The sequence below is a fragment of the Mustela putorius genome, unplaced genomic scaffold, assembly GCF_011764305.1.
Source record: "Mustela putorius furo isolate JIRA1106 unplaced genomic scaffold, ASM1176430v1.1 tig00000081_pilon_pilon_pilon, whole genome shotgun sequence".
NCBI classification, from domain to species: Eukaryota; Metazoa; Chordata; class Mammalia; order Carnivora; family Mustelidae; genus Mustela; species Mustela putorius.
Window position 1 is genome coordinate 627,639 of NW_025421272.1, and position 23,097 is coordinate 650,735.

At 48.1% G+C, this 23,097-nt stretch overlaps 1 protein-coding gene across 3 annotated transcripts in view; it reads left to right on the forward strand.

Moving 5' to 3' along the window:
• Positions 1–13,273: 13,273 nt before the first annotated feature.
• OSBP2 (oxysterol binding protein 2) overlaps positions 13,274–23,097 on the forward strand; it is a 161,401-nt gene continuing 151,577 nt past the window's right edge. The window contains exon 1 of one of the 3 annotated variants that reach the window (XM_013063453.2): positions 13,274–14,021. In XM_013063453.2, coding sequence (XP_012918907.1) covers positions 13,333–14,021 — 689 coding nt within the window. In that variant the 5' untranslated portion in view covers positions 13,274–13,332. The remainder of the gene's footprint in view (positions 14,022–23,097) is intronic. The other 2 variants (XM_013063452.2, XM_013063454.2) reach the window with 2 other exon arrangements.

Consider the following 23,097-nt stretch of genomic DNA (forward strand, 5'->3'; position numbering starts at 1 on the left):
GTGTTTTCTGAATAAATGACTCTTCCCCTTTGTATTATAGCGTTAGCACAGGGCACAGAGCAAGAGCCTAGTATATATGTTTTTTAAGTGAATCAAGTCCCCTCGTTTTACAGATGAGGGAACTGAAGCCCGGAGAGGTGACTTGATTGGCCTAGGGTCCTGCCACAAGTCAGTGGCAGAGAACTAGAAGCAAGTTTCCTGACTGCCACGGAGCGGTCATTTTGCATCACAGCACCTACTAGGTAAGAATCTCTGTCCTCTGGGTGGCTTTTGGAAGGCTTCCCCAGGAAGTCCTCACTCTACCTGCTCCGCATCTTGCCCCTCTCCAGGCTTGCTGCCCAGCAGCAGGCTTTCCCCTAAACGGAACAGCAAGAGCCTGATCTGGTTCATAATGTTTTTCTTTCCCTCCTCTATGGTCTCCGTTTGAGAACTGGAGTGTGCTACTTTTCAGTGGGGGGTGAAAATAGTCTTTTTCTAAGCTCTTGTCTGTTTTCTTGGCTGATCACAGCTGATTAGAATAATTGATTTTAAAGATTTACAGTTTATCATACAAGCAATGTGGCCACATCTGTCAAAAACCTCTTCTGGTAGATCAACCACTGCTGGCACTTTGGTGTCATTCCTATCTTGGTGTGTTTGTTTCCTTTCAATAGGTATTTTTCCTTGGCCATCAGCCAGTGTGCCAGGAAAGGGGAAAGGCTGTGGGGATCTTAGAGTCTTCAGAGGGCCCACCGAGCAGTCCCAGCTCCTCTTTCTCTAAACTGTCCCTAGGAGATCTGCCTGCCTCCAGGAGCTCACTTAATGCAGCTTCCCTGAGCCTGACTCCAGTCTAACCTCCAGCCGCATATATCTTCCCGGATGGCTGGCCTTGGCGGCAGGTCTTGGCGTCCTCATACTGTGGCCCAAAGGACTGAGGGATCCCCTGGGAGTGAGATGTTAACCTAATGGGAAGTCACTTTTATAAGTCACCAACTCACCTCTGAGTGTGCAGACTCTGTCTTCCCATTTTTGCATTAAAAACTGTGGGATGTTGCATTTAAGCAGGGGACAAGCAGCAGTGGAATTCTGGATAGGCCGCCTAATTTGTTGGGGAGGAATAAGAAGACTAAAGGGAAGAAAAATCAGCAAGGGAAGAATGGAGGGGTGAGGGATGGGAAGATATTATTCGAGAAATAGAATCTTGAAGCTAAGGAGAGGTTTAGAGAGTCTTTAGTTCGGTAGCTGCTGTGACACATGTGCACATGTGCAAAACTCTCGGTTCAGATGAAGTCTCACCTGGAAGCCCATTCCAGTAGTCAAGACTATCACCGTATTAACATTTATTCAGCACTCCTGTGCCAGGCACAAGGCTCAGCTCTTTTCAAACATGATTCTTTGAACCCTCCCAACAACGAAGTAGATAATTTTATTAGCCCCGTCTAATAGGTAAGAAATTGAGACCCAGAGAGTAAGAATCCCACCTAAGGTTGGGCAGCTAGTAAATGGCAAAGGCTACCATATGCTTGTCTCGTTCTGGAGACCGTCTTCTAACCACCATGTGTTAAGTTCCCCATCTTTATTACTCTCGTTGGGAGTGGAGGGCCTGGAACCTAGAGCCTTCTGGAGTGTGATTTCAAGGGTAGTGTTGCAAAGGCCTCTGCTGTAATGTCAGCTGGACAAAACTCCAAGTCTCCCTTCTACCAAGTGGCTTAGAAGACCTTGTCAGTGATCCTGGGATGGAGATAGGCTGTTTAGGGAGAGTTAGGCTGGGTTAGGGAGATCTAGATGAGTGGGATGGAGTAAGGCACAGGAATCTCTCCTACTGCCCCTTAGCTGTGAAAAGATGTTCTCAGTTTCACCCTTGGGCAAGCTCATGGAATATCCTTTGTGTCTGAAGAACATTCCAAGGGCAGGGACAGATGAATGATACTCTTTAAAAAATTTTTTTTTTAAATTCAATTAACATATAGTATATTATTTGTTTCAGTGGTAGAGGTCAGTGATTCATCAGTCTTATATGACACCCAGTGTTCATTATTATTATTATTATTATTAAATATTTTATTTATTTATTTGAGAGGCAGAGATCACAAATAAGTGGGGAGGCAGGCAGAGAGAGAGGAGGAAGCAGGCTCCCTGCCAAGCAGAGACCCCGATGCGGGGCTCGATCCTGGGGCCCTGGGATCATAACCTGAGCTGAAGGCAGGGCTTTAACCCACTGAGCCACCCAGGCGCCCCCCAGTGCTCATTATATCAAGAGCCCTCCTTAATGTCTATCACCCAATTACCCCATCCTCCCACCCACCTGCTCTCCGGCAACCCTCAGTTTGTTTCCTATGATTAAGAGTCTCTTTGGATTGTCTCCCTCTCTAACATCGTCTGACATTATTTTTTCCTCTCTTCCCCCATGATCCTCTGTTTTGCTTCTTAAATTCCACATATGAGTGAGATCATCTGATAATTGTCGTTCTCTGATTGACTTGCTTTGCTTGTCATTATACCCTCTAGTTCCATCTATGTCTTTGCGAATGGCAAGGTTTTGTTTATTTTGATGGTTGAGTTGTTTCCATTGTGTGTATATACTGTATCTTCTTTACCCATTAGATGAATGCTACTCTCTTTTAAACAGATCAAGTCTGTTTGAGCACACCTTCAATTCTTGCTGAAAATACATTTCCTCCCCTCCTGCCCTATCGCCACTATCCCCTATACACCTACCCTGTCACTACTTTAGAGTACTTGGAAAAACTTCCCAGTTTAGAAGACTTGCCAGGGACCCAGTGGACCGTGTTTTCCTTCCCTCTCCAGAATTTCTCCATGCCCTGGAACAAAGGGAGGGAAGTTCTATTTACTGAGCACCTGTTAGATGCAAGGCACTTCATATCTTACCTCATTCAGTCCTCACGACACTTGTCAGGTAGTGTGCCCATCCTACAGGTGAGACAACCGAGGCACAGAGAGGCTAAGGAATTTGCTCAGAGTCAGTAGGTTTGAGCCAGGCTGCGAGACGCATAGGGGACTCTCTTTCCATATCATCCGGTCACTTTGGTGATCCACAGCCCCACTGTGAGCACCAAACTCAATTCCAGCCATTTTTGGAGGCAGAAACAGCTCTGTGAGGGAGTCCTGTGTTGTGGACCTGTTCATGGCCCTGGTCTCTGACTCTTCTCCACAGAGGTCAGTGACACGGCAGGAGTCCTGGATGAGGAATCATTCCCCTCATGGCAGATCAGGGGCAGTGGTTTCGAAACCCCAGCAGGTGAGTGTGGAAGGGTGCCTGGGTGGCTCAGTCCGTTGAGCATCTGCCTTTAGCTTCGGTCATGAACCCAAGGTCCTGGAATCAAGCCCCACATCAGGCTCCTTGCTCAGCAGGGAGTCTGCTTCTTGCTCTCCCTCTGCCTACCGCTCTGCCTGTTTGTGCTTTCTGCCTCCCTCCCTCCATCGAATACATGAATAAAATCTTTAAAAAAACAAAACAAAACAAAACAAAACCCCAGCAGGTGAGTGTGGAGCAGGCTGCCAAGGGGCTAGGCAGCTAGTACTCCAGCCATAGCTTATCAGGGAGCGGGGGAGGCAGCTAGCTTCTCCAGCTGCAGTGAGGAGGAAACACAGAGTTCTTACATATCCATCCCATTAGTCTACCCATCCATCCATCCATCCATCCCTCTGTCCATCCACTCAACTCTCCATGTGGCCCTTCAGCACACAGTCCGAATACAAAGGAAGAGGAACCAGTTTTCTTGTTGCTGTGATCCTCAGTTTTCCTGATCAGTGTGGGGACATGGGGTGACCTATTCACTTGGACTGCCTGTGCCTGGATTCACTCTGACCTTGGGCAAGTCACTTCTCCACTCGGAGAGTTTGTGGGGCTGAAAAAACCTGAAAGCTGCCTGCCTTGTTGTGCAGGGCACCTGGGCAGGTAAGGAACTCATGATGGATTTGGGACTGGATCACAGGACGATGCCACACTCATTTGTAAAATGGGAGTTGGAATCCTGTCTCTCCTTGCCTCCTGGGATTGTAGGGAGGAGCCCACAGGGTAAAAACGGTGGGAAAGCTCTCTGAGGCTGGAATGTCCCAGAGGAGCAACCCGAGGCCAGGACAGATCCCACAGTAACCACAAGGGGTCAGCAGACACTTGTGCGTTCAGCTATCATCTGCGGGAAGGCTCAGGCTTGTGCGCTGGGGTCCGGGAGGGTGGCCAAGTCATTTCATTCCTGGGGACCCATAACACAAAGTGGTGGGGACGTAGCCCAGTCCGGCTCCTTGTGGAATCCAGAAGTGTTACTCCGGGTGTTACAGTACAGAGCCTGGTCCAGCTGCTGACTTTGGAACTCTGTGCCGGGCTCTGAGAGCTGAGGGGGCAGAGCCAGGAGCTGGCCTGGGACTCCCTACACCCCCAAGTAAACTTCCTTTGGGCTTTAGTTTTCCCACCTGCAACCTGGTGGCTGATATGGAGACTTACTTCCAGTTCTCAGATCCTGAGATGTGGCAAAGGGCTTGGCACGCAATAGTGCTCCCTAAACACCAGCATTTGAATGGATGGGAGAGACGTCTGCTCTGAGCAAAGCCAGCCTTATACAAAATGATAATTTAGGGTGAGTTTTGCTTTACTCATATATTTATCACTTCGCAGAATGATTCCTGATGAGATCATTTCAGCCAGTGTACTCCTCTTGGGAGCACTTCCAAGGTTTCACCGCTGGAGTGAGCCTCGGGGAGAAGCTCTGTGTGACGGTCTTTCTCAGTTCTTCCTGTGGCTCACCAGCATTCACCTTCTGCTTCGATCAGCATGTGTTTTTTGAGCTCCTTGTTTGGCCCTCTCGAAAGTGCTAGAACAAAACTGACTCAAATTACCCGCCTTCATGGAGCTTACATTTGAATGTCTCTAGGGGGGAAAAATGAATCAGATGAAAACCCTGATTGTCGGTGGCTGGTGCCTCCTTTGGGCTCTACAGAGAGAATTATATGGGCTGTATCTGCCCTGTTCAACCCTTCGGCCACTGGAAATGCTGCCCACAAGCCTGGAAGGCTGCCCATGTCTTCATTCCTCACTCCGGAGAAAGGTCTCGTTCATCTGATGGATGTGTGCTCTGTAGCTGGATGACTCTGAGTCAAAATCTTAGCTCTGTCTCTCAGGAGAAAGTTATTTTACCCTCCCCCTGACCTTGGAGCTTTACTTTCTCATCTGAAAATGGGAATAATTGTGGTACCTACCTTTGTAGTGAGCTCACTGAGCTCACACTCAGTGAGCAAACGCTCACATCAGCAACCCGGCACGAGGCCTGGCCCCTTGCTGGGTAAATGTGAAGGGGGTTGGGGTGTAATTGTAATTGTTGTGATGTACTTGAAGTTCACATGTAAACCTCGAGAGGCAGCCAGGTGCAGGACAGTGAGCCCCCTTCCTTTTGCTCTGAGACCTTGTGTGGCATACATCCTGTCTCTGGGCTTTGGTGGATTTCTCTCTTCCCTCGGATTTCAGTTAATCCTTCAGGAGGAAGAGGTTGGACTGCGATATACACATAACCCATTAGTCGGTGAGTGCCTTGTGGGAACGTGGTCACAGAGCAGTGGTCAGTCACTGGGGCCCCAACCAGGCCTCCGTCTGGTAGTTCTACTGGGCGAGTACACAGGCTCTGCAGGATAAAATGGTCACAGGGAAAGATAATTCCTTGGCTTTGTTTAAAAAGCAAATTAGAGGGCCAGGAGCATCTGAGCCTGTGGAACCAAGCTTTCCAAACTTATTTTCTGTCCTTCTTCCCAAGAGCCAAACTTCATGAATTCTCTCTCTTCTCCAAAGAGGCCTCTTGATTTTCCAGTTGGAACCTCTGCTCCTACTGTTTACCCTGCGAGGGATACAGCCCTCCCTCCTCTCCACTTGAAATTCAGCTCAGACCCTTTAAGGGCCTGGTTTCTGCTCCACCCTCATGAAGCCCGCCCTGGTGTGAGCTTTCCCTTCCTGGATGAGATGCGCCCTTCCCATCTGTCATACCTGGTGTTACTGTCCCTCACCATATTCCCTTCATTCTCTAATGGGACTGGGAGCTCCCACTGGCAGGGCCTGGACAAAGGGAAGCTTGGCTGCCCCTTTCTTTGTGAAATTTGCATTATGTACCACTGACCATATTCTTTGGAACTCCCGGGTCATTTCCCAGATGTTTTCTGTTTTCTTTTTCCTTCTACTGCCTCAGAGATTCATGTGCTCTGTCACTGAAGAGTCATTGACTATCCAGAAAGATTTTTTTTCAAAGGTTTTATTTATTTATTTGACAGAGATAGAGATCACAAGTAGGCAGAGAGGCAGGCAGAGAGAGAGGAGGAAGCAGGCTCCCCACTAAGCAGAGAGCCCGACTCGGGGCTCTATCCCAAGACCCTGAGAACATGACCTGAGCCTAAGGCAGATGCCCAATGACTGAACCACCCAGGCACCCCCAGAAAGATTTTCAAACACAGCCTATGATTTCTATCACTCTAGGTAGAGGGCAAATCAGAGGTTGCTAACCAATAGTCCTCTTGGGGCTGACAGTGTGGGTGTTGAATTTGGTCTATGTTTTCCACTCTCGAGGTTAAGCACTTTAGGTGCAGTATTCAAGCTCTGATTAGCAACAGCTCCTACCATGATTTTTGACCGAAAGCAAAGAGCACTTACTCCCTAGCCCCTGAAGACAAGTGAGTTTGTGATCACCCCAGAGTGTGAGAACACGGGTTCCTTTAAAATATTTAACTAGTTTCTACAACTTTAAACTTGCTCTTTATAGAAAAATGAAATATACAGTCAATATAACGAAATGGGAACTGCCCTCTTGCTCCTCTCTGGGACCACCAAGTTAACGGTTTTCTCTGCATCTTTCCAGAAATGTTCTAAGATCACAGGTCCTTAAGATGACGTTCGTGATCTTCATAAACTGTACGTAAAATGTTAGATGTAAATGCTGATTTGTATATTTTCTAGGTTCCATCATCATCTTATGGGGGTCCACGATCCCCCCCATTCCCCCCCCACATTAAGACAACTGACTTTGAGACTTCTAGTTCAGGATGTGCGACTCGCACCCATGTTGACCTCTCCTCTTTCTTGAGACCCCACTGAAATAGAAGTATAGAAAATTCAAAAAGTACTAAACACTCAATAGCAAAGAGAACTAGGAAGAAGACCTCACTCCACAAGTATTCCTTGAATTCCTATTATATGCTGAGTCTGCTTCTAGGCCCTGATGGTAGAGCAATGAAAGAAAAAATTCCTGCCATCCTGGAGCTTACATCCTAATAAGAGGAGACAAATAAACCAACTAAATCATTTAGAAGGTGACAAATTCTGTAGGAGACAGAGAAAACAGCCATGGGGGCTTGGGAAGGCCATGTTGGGGGGTGTTTCCATTTCAAAGAAAGGTGGATCATTGGTGAATGAGAGATTTCAACAAGTGCTTGGAATACGGAAGAACTGGAGAGCTCTGGATGAATGAAACGGGTGAAGGTAGCAGCCAAGAACATTCTCTTCGCCAACTAAGGAGGAGATGGGAGTCAGCTGGCTTGAAAGAACTGAGGGAGGCTTTGGACTCAAAGTCAACAGGTTATAGAAGAAGGGAGGAAGGAGGAAAGAGAATGAAAATAGGAGATTGTATTCCTTAAGCTAGTTACTAAGAGTCACCTCTAATGTTATTGTAGGCCTTAAACATATTTTTATGATATTCTTTTGTATCTACTTAGCATAAAATAAACTCACACACAACCTGGGGAGATGGGCCTGTGGGGTGGTGGATACCTGCCCCTAACCACTGTCCTACTCTTTTCTACACTCAAGTTTCCAAAGTGCAGGTAACATTTCTCCCAGGCAGAAAACAGGATGGCTTTTCTCTAAAGAAATTGAATTCAGTATGTCAGGTCAGCTAGAACTTGCAGTGTGGATGTTGGTACCATAGAATAGAGGCCTCCTGACTCTGCTATTTATGATTCTGCCTCACGGGGCTTCTAGCTGGATATTCTCATTTAGCGAAAGGACCAGAGGGAAACCAGTCCTATTTGTATAAAAGCAGAAGAAACTTACATCAACTCATTTTACAAGGTATTTACTAAGGGACATACAACCAGAAAGCAGCCAACCTGGGATTTGAACAGAGGCCTTCCTTCCACACTTGTGCTCTTAGCTCATACATATCCTTTCCTCGGTAAAAAAATAAATAAAAAAGACATGAACTACTATGAATATTTCTATCAGTGCCCACAAGCTTGTAAGAGAATCTGTCTGAATTTCAAAGGAAGACCAATGGGAACAGAAAGGCCTGGGTTTATTGTGATTGATTGATTAATTTAAATAGGCTCCACAGGGGCGCCTGGATGGCTCAGTGGGTTAAAGCTTCTGCCTTCGGCTCAGGTCATGATCTCAGGGTCCTGGGATCGAGCCCCACATCAGACTCTCTGCTTGGCGGGGAGCCTGCTTCCTCCTTTCTTTCTCTCTGCCTATTGTGATCTCTGTCTGTCAAATAAATTAAATAAATAAATAAATAAATAAATAGACTCCACACCCAACCTGGGACTTGAACTCACAACCCTGAGATCAAGAGTTGCATGATTTACCAACTTAGCCAGCCAGACAGGGATCCAGTTAGCAATGTGACCTTGGGCTTGACCGCAGGTCTAAGTGGTGGCTGTGACCAGCTCTGTGGCACGAGGTTGGATCAGCTACCCTGGAGTCTTCCCTCCCACAAGGGCCTTCTCTGATTGTCCCTCTTTAGCTTTTCCCACTCCTAAGGTCCTCAGGGGCAGCCTAGCAAGGCTTCTTTCGGGGATGGGAGGCAGGTGTCTGGGGGCAGGTATGTCTGGTGTCTCTGTTCTCTTATGACACAGGTGAACAGGATTTGGGGCTAGAGAAACTTCTGTTTGAAGCTGGTTCCCCATTTGTCCTTGGTGTGACTCCAGGCAGGCCTTTAGCTCTGTGAACCTTGATTCCTTCTTATAGAAACATGGGGGAACTTACAGGTTGGAAAGGTAGGAGGTGAGGTTTGAAAAAGGCCCAACATTTGTAAAACAAAGGCATTTCGTAGTAATTTTTCAAACGTACACAAAAGCAAAAGCCAAGGAAACAATATAATGTATGCATGTATACCCATTACCTGGCTGGGACACTGTCAACCCCTGGCCATTCGTTTATCATCTGCTCCCCACCCACCTCATTTTTTTTTTTTTAAGGTATTTTTTATTTGTCAGAGAGAGAGGAGCTAGAGCGAGCACAGGCAGACAGAGCAGCAGGCAGAGGCAGAGGGAGAAGCAGGCTCCCCGCCAGGCAAGGAGCCCAATGTGGGACTCGATCCCAGGACGCCGGGATCATGACCTGAGCTGAAGGCAGCAGCTTAACCAATTGAGCCACCCAGGCGTCCTCCCACCTCATTTTTTAAAAAGCTGTATTATTTGAAAGCAAATCCAAGTATCATATAGTTTCACCCAGAGGGAAATCAGAATGTATCTCTATAGATAAATCCTTAAGAAAACACAAACCATTCTAACACATAACAAAATTAACAATTTCTTAATATTTCCTAAAATTGTCCCTGAAATACATTTTTTGCAACAGGTTTGAATTAGGGTCCAAAGAAGGTTCACATACTGCATCTGTTGACATGTCTCTTAAGTCTTTTTAAAATGGATAACATGTTCCTTTTCCCACCTCCCCCCCCCCATAGGCCATGTATTTATTGAATACATGGTCATTTGGATATGGGCTTTCCTATTTTATGAATTTGATTGATTCACTTCTTGGGTCACTCAGCATGTTTCTTTGTCTCTTCCATTTCTTTTATACCGATCAGGCTACAAGCTGGATACAATTCAGGTTTAGGGTTTTTTTTGGAGGTAAGAGGAGGGGAAAAGTACAAATGCTTCATTTGTGTATCCTATTGGGTTACATCCAGAGACACATAATGTCCTGTCATTGCATTTTTGGCGGTGGACGATTCATCTGTAGATTCAGCTGACATCAGTCTGTTAAGTCCTTTATGAAGTTCCCCCATTGACCCCATCACTTAGAAGCTTTGATGATCATTGTCTGGACCCATTATTTCATCTGGGGTTGCCAAAGATGACATTTCTTTCTAATTTTGTTATTCTTTCTCATTCATTAGCCAATTCTTTATAATAAAGATTTCTCCCTCATAAACTCCTTAGTTATAGAGGGTTTGTATAAGAAAGGAAGGATACAGACTTAACATCAGTTTTCAGAATAATGAACTGGTGTTGGTCATCAAAGGCAACCAATGAAGTTTTGTTTCTCTTTATGTAACTTTAGGAATTTGTGGGTCTAACTTATGGATCTTCAAATATTTGATGTTAAGCCTATTGTAATTCTTTTGGATGCTCAAATTGGCCTGTCCTAGGCCTGTGGGAGCCCCTTTCAAGTTGGCTTCTAAGTCCTTAATGGCCTCTTTACTTTCTGGGGGTGATAAGATGTCTCAGGCAGGCTCATCTTGCATATTTTCTGCCCCAGACTGGGAGATATCCATTTCTCCAGCAGGTGGAATCTGGCATTTTAAATTTCAAAAATCTGGGGCACCTGGGTGGCTCAGCTGTTGAGCGTTTGCCTTCGGCTCGGGTCATGATCCCAGGGTCCTGGGATCAAGCCCCGCATCGGGCTCCCTGCTCATCGGGGAGCTTGCTTCTCCCTCTCCCACTTCCCCTGTTTATGTTCCCTCTCTGGCTGTTTCTGTCAAACAATAAATAAAATCTTTAAAAAAATTTTTTTTCAAAAATCTCCCAGGAGATCCCAGAGCCCAGGAGACCCATTTTCTGTAGGTTATAAGGTATTCCTGATTGTGTGGTGTCCACCTAGCTCCCTGTTTCATCTCCTGCTCTGGTCTTTCAGATATGCTGAGCTCTTTGTTTTTCCAACAAGATGTTCTCTCCTGTTTGAGGCTTTGTACATGTTGATTTCTTTGCCTTGAATGTCCCTCCACTCCCTGCCCTCTGACTCAGTGCAAACCTTGCCCTTTCTGTGATACCTTCTTCACTCACTCTGGCAGCTGCCTTAGAGCCTATTATCCATTTGTTGCAGCAGTCAAAACATATCATTAAACTTTTTTTTTTTTTTTTTTTTTTTAAAGATTTTATTTATTTATTTATTTGACAGACAGAGATCACAAGCAGGCAGAGAGGCAGGCAGAGAGAGAGAGAGGGAAGCAGGCTCCCTGCTGAGCAGAGAGCCCGACGCGGGACTCGATCCCAGGACCCTGAGATCACGACCTGAGCCGAAGGCAGCGGCTTAACCCACTGAGCCACCCAGGCGCCCCAAAACATATCATTAAACTTTTAATAGTTGGATTCCTTCCTTGGGGTTGCAAACACGTCTGGCACATGCATAGCCAGCGCTGAGCTTTTCCACTGTTGTGGCTGTTTTCCAAGCCTATTAACCTTGGTCTCATCTCTCTGCTCTGGCCTCTGTTTAATTCATTTCATGAAACATTTCACAGAGCAACCCTCTAGTTAAATAGCTAGAGAATACTTACTGAGCATTTACTATGCCAAATGTGCTTTACATACATGATTTTATTACTCTCAACTGATGAGGTAGGGATTATTATCTTCATTTTACAGATGAGTAAGAGGAAGCTCAATGAGGTGGCTGAAGGTCCTATAGGTAGGGAGTGGCTGGGCTGGGATTTCTGTAGTGGATCTGATGCCCAGAGCCCAAGATTTTCTCTTGACATCGCCATCCATCAAAGTGTGGTCAATGATCCACCCCTGGGGAGCTCATTAAAACGCATGCCCCCAGATTCCACCCCAGACCTACTGACTCAGAATCCCAGGAAAATGCAGATGGAAAACTAAATTTCCAATAAGCTTTCTTGGGACAAACTGAAACATTATTTTTTGAATAGGTGAAACGCAGTTAAAACGTTCAAAAGGTTCAAAGAGTAGAAGTGAAAAGCAAACACTCCAACTCCATCCCCCAGTTGCCCAGTTCTCAGAGGCAACCATTTTTCCTTGACTCAAACCGAGACCATCTTTGTATTTACATGATATACCAAGATAGGTAGGTCTCTGCATTCCCGAGCTCACAAAAATCTGCAGGTAAGACCGCTATTCAGGGCTAAGTGTCCCAGTAAGGAGTCCCAGAGTCATCAGAAAAGATAGCAAGGAGTTCTGTTTGGGGAATGTCTGCACCACCTGCACCTTCCAGCCTGCTTGGCTCAGGCTATCACTTTGTGTAGGAGTCTGGTCCCTGCATGGGCAGTCTTGTCACAAGTAAAGCTCAGGAAAGAACAGTGGGCAAAAGGTAGAGGGGAGCCAGCACAGAAGTCTAGAAAAGGAAGGATCTGGGTGGGAGGACCAAAGTCAACATTTCCACTTGTATATCCCGTTATTTGTGGCAACCACCGACCTTTCCCTTTAGGGCAGTCTTTAAAACATTTAACCTTTCTGGGATCACAGACTTCTTTGGGAATCTCATGAAAAACGTGGACTTTCTCCCTAGAAAAATACACAGACACATAAAACTCTGTAGGCAAGATTGCAGAAGCCTCATAGACTGCCAGGCAGGATTACCCAGGGATATCCAGGAGGTCCAAGTTAAGAACTCCGCTTTTAGATGTCCTTGTTACACCTAAAAAGCCCAGTTTACAAAAACTCTTTCTGTATTCGTTTAGAGAGCCTGACTATGCCGCGACTTGCAGCCAAGTGCCGGGGCATGAACTCGAGGCCAGCTTGCTCAGGAGGTTGGAGGCGTTGGTGACTTCAGCCATTGAACCTCCTCTTCGGGGTAAGGACCCACAGACCCCCATGGGGGGCGGTGGGCGTCCTCCGCAGCTTTTAGCGTCATCCGCCTGGGCCCCCGTGCTTCGGGCGCATTTCGTGGTTTCTGAGCGCGGCACCTGCTCCCCCACACCGCGATCTCCGGGGTTTCGGGGAGCGAACCCACCCCGGACGGAGGAGCGCCGGCACCGAGCCCGGCAGGCAGAGCTGCGCTGGGAGCCGGCGGGCTCCACATTCATCATTGTTCCCCCAGCGCCTGGCACCGGTTGGAGCGCAGGCAGAGAGGGTGGCCTAAAGCGCGCCGTCCCTTCCGCGTCGCCCGCCCGCGAAGCTCTAGCGCCACAGGTGTTTCCAGGGCGCCTTCCAAGGGCCAGACCTGAGCCCAGCACTGGCGACGCAAGGGAGGGACAACTGGACCAACTCCGGCCCTCTGCGCGCGGGGAGGACAACAGTCGGCCGGCGCTGGCTGCTCGGGGCGCACGGGGCCGCGAGGGGACCTGCGCGCGCCCCCGCCCCGTGCCGCGCGCTCGTGACGGCGCCCCCGGCCCCGCCCCCGGCCCCCGCCTCCCGCTTCCCCCTCCCCGCGACTCGGCCGCGCTCCGGTCGGCGGGCTCTATGGGGAAAGCGGCCGCTCTGTGCCGAGGCAGCGGCTGTGGCGGCCGCTCCCGCGGACTCTCTTCGCTGTTCACGGTTGTCCCCTGCCTGTCCTGCCACACGGCGGCGCCGACCATGAGCGTTTCCACGCCTGGCCCCGGACCGGAGCCCAAGCCCCAGCCCAAGCCTCAGCCCAAGCCTCCGCCCCAGCCTGTGCCGAAGCCCGAGCGGCAGCCGGGGTCAGAAGAGGTGCCGGAGCCACTTTCTGAGCCGGTGCCAAGATTGGAACCTGTGTCTGAGAAGACGTCTGAGCCAAGGCCAGAGTCTAGACAGGGAACAGAACTGCTGCTGGGTTTGGGGCGGGGGTCAGGGCCCCGGCCAGAGTTGGGCTCAAGTATAGGGGCTGGGACCTGCCCCAAGGCCTCATCAGAGCAGCTGCCGGCACTGGGGTCAGTAGTGGGGAGTGCGCCCTGGACCAAACCCGAGCTGGGGTCGCTGGCGGTGTCAAAGCCCCCGCCCCTGCTGCGACCCGGACAGGCCAAGGCGTCTCTTGGGGTTCCAATGTCAGGGACTGGCACGACCTTCACAGCGCCCAAGGTCTTACTGCCTCTGGACAGCTTCAAGGGCTGGCTGCTGAAATGGACCAACTACCTGAAAGGCTACCAGCGCCGTTGGTTCGTGCTCAGCAATGGTCTGCTGTCTTACTACAGGTACGCGGGTGCCACATTGGGGCATCTGAGGTTGGAGGGTGGTGATGCAGCCCTGATGGTGACAGAGGTTGTCTAGGGATGGAGGACACTGCCACTAGCTGAGGGATGTTTGGGAACATGGACTCTAGCAGGAGAAAAAATATCTCTGACCAGCCTCCGAGGGCTGGGGGCCCTGACCACCACACCTCCCCCACCAGCTTGGGTTTAAGGAGTGAGTGGAGAGGTGGAGTGAGAGTGACCTGGGGCCTCAGGGCCCCTCTGGTCTTGGTGGTAGTGGAACCTCAGGCAGCCAAACGGTGTCAGTTCCCCAACGTCTTTGATTCTGGTTCAGGATCTAAGGGGACCCACTGTGGAAAGGACTGATTGTTCTCCCTCCCCTTAGCTGGTCACTTAGTTTATTTTCCACTTTTCCTGACGCCCCTGGCGGCCAGGCCTTGGGATGGGCACAGAATTCCAGTTGTATCAGATACAGTGCCTATGTTTTAGGGGCCCATCCTAGCATTCTGTGGAGAACCAGAAGCAGCCCACTGCCACCTTCCTTATGGCAGAAAGCAGCATGGGATTCAAAATTGAAGTCCAGTGGTGAGATAGCTAGCACTGTCTGCCTGATGAAAGGGAGAAAGATACCAGAGGCTTCTCTCCTTTCTTAGGCTAGTGCCTAGAATGTTTACTGGGGAGAGTCGGTTTCAACTGTGAGATCTCAGATCACTCTATGCCATTTGTTCAAACCTGAGCCGGCATTAGAATTCCCTGGAAGGCTTATTGAAACACCAAGTACTGCTCTCTGCTGAGTTTCTGATGCAGTCTAGGGGTCTAGGAGGATCCAAGCTTTGGCATTTCTCACAAGTTCCCAGATGCTGCTGCTCCAGACCACAGTCTGAGAAGGACTGCTCCATTGTCGTTGCAAACAGGAGGGCCCTGCCTCGCTGTCTGGTGCAATCCAGGTCACTTCCATGACTTCACTTGGTCAAGCCGTATCCCTTCAGGTCACTCACTATAGGGTTTGTAGGATCCTTCCTAGCATTTTGGGAATATAGCTTCTGGAGGATTGTTGATTCTGTTGATGCCCTTGATAATTGGGGAGCTCCATTGAATTTAAGCAATGGTTCCCACTCCAAAACGGGAATCACTGTCATTAATTCCTGGCAGGGGAGAAAAGTGACAAATATTTCTCCTGTGCCTTTCTCATGTGGTATATTGGTGCCCCTCAGCTGCTCCCTCCAGATCACACAGAACATAGCGTTCTTATAGTTCGGCAACCAAACAAGAAATGATTCTTTTCCAAAGGGTGTTTTTATCCCACTTACCATTCTCTGTTAGGTGTGTAAACATTTCACCAAGACATACAGTGGTAGCAAATCAGCAATTTGCTATAAATGTGTCACTGTCAGCTGTGGACTGGCCACCCTAGCAATGGAGAGAGAGTCTGACCTGGGCCTGTTGTACTCCAGGCTCTGTGCCTGTCCCAGATCTGTGTCCTAATGCCCACTCATGCTTGAGTTCGCATTGTTGAGTTATCTGTGTTTACCAGGTAATACTAACCTAGAAGGGTCAAGGTAATGTTTATAAGGGTCCCACATTTCTAGTGGAAGTAAAATCTGACCCCATGCAATTTTGTTTTGTTTTATTCTATTTGAAAGAGCAAAGAGGTCCCATTTTCTTTTCTCTAAAATAACTGTGTAGACAGTTGGCATTTCAAGGTTATCTCAAAGGTGCAGATTCTCTGGGCAACAAGAAAAATTCTTACTGCTTGCTGATAAGGTTGTGGGGACAGATATTGGTTTGGGGGGGTGGTGGGGGTGGGAGCAAGTTTCTGGTGTGTATGCTGCACAGTCCAGCTCTGTAGCTTTGTTTTTGGACATTTCTAGGCTCCAAGGTGGGCAGAACTGTGGCTTGACCTGTCTGGGTAAAATGAATGATTCCCTACATTAGGACAGCCCTGTGCCATCATAGTCCTACATGTGTCTTTCCACGAAAATGTCCTCATTCCCATTTTAGAGGAAAGGAAACCAGGGTCGAAGGAACAAACCTTCCATGGCTCGTCCAGAGGGGCCTCCCTCACGGAGGGCGCCCAAATGCCCCTCCGGGCACAATTAAGGCATGATCGGGGGATGAGTGAGTCTCCAAGTGCAGAAGAAGCCCTTCCAAGGTGGAGCCCAAACTTCCGCTTCTTCCTTGCACTCTTGTTGCACCTTCTGGAAAACCCTCAGGGCTGCCCTCTGTGCTGGGGATAGAGCACCCTCCAGGCCTGTGGCTCATAGCCCTGATGGCAGCAGTGTGGGTTATGTGGGATCTGTCTGTGCCCAGTGCTGTATGTGTATGTGCTGTGTGTGTTCTCTTCTTACCCTGCCTGGAATCCCAGCTCTTAGTGGTTCTTTTCTTTTTTCTTTCTTTCTTTCTTTCATTCTTTCTTCTTCTTCTTCTTCTTTTTTTTTTTAAGATTTCTTTTTTATTTATTTGACAGAGAGGGAGCACAAGTAGGGAGAGTGGCAGGCAGAAGCAGGATCTCCACTGAGCAGGGAGCCTGATGCTTGATTCCAGGACCCCGGGATGATGACCTGAGCCAAAGGCAGATCTTAACCAACTGAGTCACCCAGGCGTCCCTGCGTGGCTCTCCAAATGTGTGGGGCTAGAAGAGGGGCAATATTCAAGTGTTTGTGAGCTGAAGACAGAGTGAATTTTTATTCATGAGCTCTCTCCCGTAGGGGCAGGGAGAGCCGGGTTTAACCTGTGAGGGTGATGAGCCTGGTGGAGAAGGAATCAGAGCCATTTCCCTTGCAAGCTTCCCTTTTGGAAAGACCACTCTAATTTTGTTTTATTACTCTCTCTTTTTTTTTTCTTCTAACTACGTGAAACCTGGTGTTCAGAGAAATATCTTCAGAGAAAATGTGGACCCCTATTTCTTGTGCTCCAGCCTGTCCCACTCTGGGGTAACCACCACCCCAAATTTGCAACACCGTCCTCTTTCTTTCCTTTTAGTTCAGTTTTATCTCATCTATATGCAGTTCTAAAAGCCTCATACTTTTCATTTCAGCCATTTTTACTTTATAAAATAGGGTATTGCACAATATGTGATTTGGGGGGACTTATTCTGACAGCTTTTTAACAATCCAGGACATGAGTGTGCCACTTCTTATTTCTCTATTTAGTTCTCCTCTTGATGGCTGACCATGACAGTTCTCTCTCTCTCTTTTTTTAAGATTTTATTTATTTATTTGACAGAGAAGGAGAGAGAGAGAGCATAAGCAGGGGAGGAGCAGGTGGAGGGAGAGGGAGAAGCAAGCTCCCTACTGAGCAGGGGGCCTGATGCAGGGCTTGACCCCAGGACCCCGGGATCATGACCCAAGCCACCCAGGGACCCCTGACCATGACAGTTCTTGTACATGTCCAGGAGTTTCTCTTGGGTGAAATTGCTGGGTTGTAGGAACGTGAAGGCTCACCTTACATAACGCCAAACTGTTTTCCAAAGCAGTCGTTCCAATGTTTATACTCCCACTGGAAGTTAGGAGGTTTTGTAGACTCATATCCTTTGTAACACTCGGTATTGTCTGCATTGATTTTATCAATCAAGTGGGTATACTATGGTATCTCACAGTCTCGACCTGAGTTTCCATCCCCATTATTTGTACCTTAGTGGAAAATCAGTGGAGGTTTGGATTAGAATTTCTCTGTGAAGTGTGGCTTTCTCAGGTACTTCTGCCCTGGATTTTGCTTGAGAAACTCATTTGATCACTTAAGCTTATTCTAAGGGAGGAAGTACCTCGTGCCAACAGCTGGGCTTGGTTACAGTCCTATAATCAGGATTAAAAGACCCTCTTTGTAAATACTGTCACATATAGAAACAATTTCCCGGAAGTATCCGCAATTGTTGGCAGGTTTTTATTTCTTTCCAGCAATGTGCCAGGAATCTCAATAACAGAAGATGAGGTTCTTATTCTATCGCTGGCACGATTAAGGCATGATTAATCATATATCTGTTTGGACACAAAGAGAATATGGTCTTTGGGTTATTAGTTCCCATTTAACAAATTTTATCCCCAGTTCTCCTCTCATAGAGAACATGTGATTACATGAAGTTAGGGAAGAATTCACAAGTGCTGTGGAATTTTCCAAGGTATCACTTCAGCAAGTCCTTAGGGCAAGAGTGTTCCATGCACGAACTTTCTCCATATTAATGATGAAATTGATTGGGTTAAGCAAAATTCTGGTTTGTTTATGCCAGTTGCCTCTTTGGTGGCACCGTAAATGACATTTGTTTCCTAGGAAACGATTTCAAACAGAAGCATTTGTTTTGATTTATTTGTTGTTTTGACTGATCTGCACGGTAGGCATGGCTAGGCCAGTTAGCAAGGAAGACCTCAAAGAAATTAGCCTGGGTCTGTAAGAAAGAAGGCTGCGGTCAAGTAAGAATAAATGTTGAGTCTTCGGCTGGGGAAGACTGTTGAGTGTTTGCTGAGCTGGGCCCACTGTAGGTCAGGTAAGGTAAGAGAAGGTCAGGTAAGAGAAGACCAAGACATCTTTGACTCTAGGAGGGATCACGTATTCCTTCTTCCGGTGAGACCATCTCTGAAAGGCAAACTTTCATGGAGACGGGGTGCCAGGAAATAGTAGTGTTCTCAGCGTCACTCTAGGGAATCCTTGAAGGACGGGAATGGGAAGGACTCTGCAGCCGCGAAGTGGCCCCGAGAGGGCAAGTCTGCAGGTTAAGCCACTGGCGTCTCTGCCCTAGAAGATGGTGGCCTTATCATCTTGGATTCAGCTTTCCTTTAAAATATCACCCAGTATTTCATACTGTAAGACCACTGGGAAGCTGAAAAGGAATGCACAGGCTGATAACACGTCCACATTTGCTTGAAGTGAATTTTCTTAACATTTAGCCAGGAGGTCATGAGTGGACTGGCAGCATATTTTGAAAGAGCACTGTACACACCAATGTTCTTAGCAAAGTCTAGTGACATGAATTGTAATTTTCCCCACCAAGCCTGCTCCTCCTGCTAACTTTTCTCTTTCTATGAATAGCTGAAAACCTCTGAGTCATGCTTGCTGCCTCCTCCTCCTCTATTCCAACATCAGATGGAATCGCGGGCCCTGCCTGTCTTTCTCCTTTAGTCCCTCTGCTCCGTTCCTAGGGCCAAATTGTGGGTCAGGTCTGCCTCCTGCTGCACTAATGGCCCAGCTTCCAGCCTCTGCCCTGGACAGCGCCCCGCCACTGTGGTGCTAACAACCCACCCAGTAGGGCCCCGGACTTGCCTTGTCTTCTCTAATCTTCATTTTCAACAGTTACACCCCTTATGTTCATACATCCCTGCATGGGTTTTCTCCTGTTTGAAATACCCACATTGGCCCATGACTGATCAAGGGCCATATCTTCTTTCTCTGGGACACACACACACACACACACACACACGCACTGTGTAGGCATTTCTGCAGACAGCTTTTGTGCCAAAGGAACACCATGGCCAAGTTTGGCGTCTTCTTTGTCTTCCCCCATGGAGCCTCGCAGGTGCTTTGCCATGGATATGTTCTCAGTGGTTTGGCTAATTTGAATGGGAGCATGAGTGAATGAATGAGAATTGCCTGCAATTTTATGAGATTTCAGAAAGCCAAGGATGTTAGTGCCAAACTTGGGTTTTTATTAATTTGTTTTCAGTTTCAAAAAGTTGTTTGCTGGAATGAGATTGGGAGGATAAGTGGGAGATTGCCGGCTGAAGCCCGGACTGCCAGATACAGTTATGAAATGCAGATTATGTGGATATATTATGTTGACAGATTCGACTGTGTTGAAAGAGACTCTTCAGTGAAGCAGTAGCCTCTTTCTGTTGTCCTAGTTCTATTTCCATAGGGTTGCAAGTGTCTAGGTACATGATCTGTGTATACCTAGGATGACTTGTCATTTTTGTAAAGTGTGGCAGTGGTTGGAGGAACAGGGAGCGAAGGTAAAGCTATTAAAAGGGCTTGTCTCAACCTTATAGCGCCTTCAACTAGTTTCCTACGCACCGGAAGGTTTGCTTTGCATACCCTCCGTGTGCAAGACCCTGTGGGAAGCAGGCCATGAGTCAGAGGTGACGCCTCCACCCTAAATCCAATCGAATAACAGGCCCTCACATCTGTGGGGTTCTCTGAGGTGTCAGAGCGATGTCTAGTTCACGGTTTCAGGGAGGAGCGCAGGCCAGGAGCGTGGTTCTGATATATGGAGGGAGAAGAGGGTCTTCATGGATAGCCCCAGGGGATAGCTCACAGACTCCACCCACCTCATGGGGCGGAGCCTCTGGGTGGGGCCCTGTGTTGGGATCTCCAAGATGAACCCTCCAGGTTCCCTAAGGAGCCAGAAGGACTCCTAGGACTCTCATCTATTTGTGTTCATAGCGGTGCTTTATTACAGTGAAAGGGGGCAAAGCCCCATCAGCAAAAGGGGGAAGGACATGGGGCTGAAGTCTGGGGAAACCATGGGCAAGCCTCTGAGGGTCCTCACCCCTTGGAGTCACACAGGTCACGCTTGGTTCCTCCAGCAATGAGTTGCGACAACATGCGGGAAAGGTTGGTAGCCAGAGAAGCTCATCAGAGACTCAGTGGCCATGGTTTTCGCTGCGGGGGGTAGAGGGGGCTGACCACGTGGGCGCCGTCTGCCTGGCTCACACCTACCGTCCAGACTGCCAGAATGAAAGCAGGTATTCCGCATAGACCGTGAGTTTGTGCAAGTAGTTTAGGCACAGTGAGCCACGGGTGGCAGTCAGTGAGTTGGGGGGGCCCTCCCCAAATCCAGACTCTCAGATGCCAGCCCAGGGTAAACCTCTCAAAGGATAAGTGGTCTCAGGCCAGCTGTGTTCATTCTTTTCTGCATAGCTCTGACCTCTTCCTCCTTGCAGACTTCAATAACACCAGGGCCTAGGTAGGGGCCAACACTCACTCTGGTTCAGGGAGTGTGAGGGCTCACACTTGGCGTTGAGTGGCAGAGTGGCTTCTTACCACCCGTCAGAACACACCAGTCTTGCAGAGTATGGGTGTGGCCCACTGCTCTGTGTGCCTGAGGGACTTCTCTATGGAGTCTCTGGCCACACTGCTTGTCCCTTTATTGTTTCATAGATGCTTTTGTCATTAGACCTTCCCTGGGAGACACCTTTGGTGACTTGATTTTGCATATGACTAGGGGCCACTTGCCACATGTTCTTCCTCCTTTGCAAATACTTCTGTGCCATTGATGGAATGTGTGGTGTGAGTTCTTCAGCTGCTACTGATCCTGGTGTCTCCTTTGGGGAGGGTCTGTTAATCCAAGACTGGGGCCTGATAAGCAGTCTGGAATATTTGTGACAGTAAGCATATACCAGCTCTGGTTGTATTATTTATCGAGGGCAACAATCTATAAGGCAGTGTGGGAGACAGACGTGCATACCATCATGAAACCACTGCATGGAGGAGGAAGGGAAGGAGGGAAATCCATACCCATCCCGGCCATTTGGTAAAAAGCCAGCAGGTTTGGACCCAGTGCCATGGGGGAGCTCCCAGGGAGCTGGGTGTTCAAGCAAGCAGCTCCCATGCCTCCTGTCATCTTCCAGGGTATAGCTGGCAAATCGCATGAGCAAAGAAAGACAGGTCTGTGCAAAGGGTGCGGGGTTCCTTAAACCCAGATCAATGTCTGCTTATCCTAGGTAGAGAGAAATATACTCCCCTGTAAACTGCCATACAGGGAGCAGGAGATGGTAAGAAACACCCTGAACAGAATCGAAATAGGCAGCTTTAATGGGTGGTGAATCACACATTCCAAGTGTCGCCCCACAGAGATGTGGCTTTAAGAGGCTCCTTTCATAACCAGATCCATGAAGCAAACTGTTGATTTGTTGATGTGTGTTTTCTTTTACACGGGACTCTTTCCCGCGTCTGTTTCTGTTTTTAAGAGTCCTGATCACTGAGTTCCACTTGTCTTGACACCTCATCACACGCTTGGTCGCAGCGCCGTGCACTGAAGGCCAATTTAACAATCTTGACTCACACCATTTGATCTGCATTGCTGGGCCATTGCCTAACCAAGAAGAGGGCATATGGCACTGCTGAGCTTGCCGCATAGGACAGCGCCAGATCGTGCTGTCCTTTGAAGCTGCAATAGGTCCCGTCTTCCCAAAATACAGCGTGTGTTCTTCCTGGGCTCACCCCTCACCGTCCTGCCCAGCTGAGTGCCCCTTCCCTCTCTTCCTCTCTCTTGGTCCCTTGGCCTTGACCCATCTTCTGCCAGACTTGCCTTTTTCCTCCATCTGCACACCACATGCCCTTCAGACTCCCCTTCAGATGTCTGCACCAGCCATCCTATCAGCCAGGAGATCTCCCCTTCGTTACTACTGACATCCTAGCTGACAGTCTTAATTCCAAGTCATCTCAGGGTGAACCTGCCTGCATTCCCCTGCGATGAGCTGAGCTGGCAGAGCCGACCTTCCTTTGATGCTCCTTTTGTATATTATGTCATTTGGCTGTGTAACCCTATGAGAACGATGTTGGTTTGTCTCCCTCCTTTAGATTAACACCTGGCTTCTCCCCTCTAGAGCCTGGGGCTGTGCCTTCCTGTTGTAGCTTCCCTTTGGTTGCTGGACATAGTGCCTTCTACTTAGTAGATTCTCAAATTCCAGTGAAGTCCTTTTTTTTTTTTTTTTTAATAGAAGACACTTTGTCATTTTAATCTTTTCCCATTTATAAAAACCCAGCATACAGCCTGGGACTATTGCAGTAGAACACGGGGAGTAACTGAATTGCCAGGAGAATCGAGTGAACACAGAAGATACACATTGCTCAGATTTTTAGCTCCTTCTCTGAGGCTCAGCAGGAGCCAAGGATATGTGACAGTACTGACAGCTCATTGTGTTCATTTGTATTTAAAATGCTTCGGTATGAAGAATTTTAAACATATATGAGAGTAGACAGTAGTATAACAAACCCCTGTACACCCATTACCCAGTTTCAGCAATTATTAACTTTCTGGCCAATCTTCTTTCATCTCAGTCCCCCACCATTTCAAGTGAATCCCACATATCACATTTCACCTGTAAATGTTTCAGTATGTATCTCTAGAGGATAAGGATTTTTTTAAAAA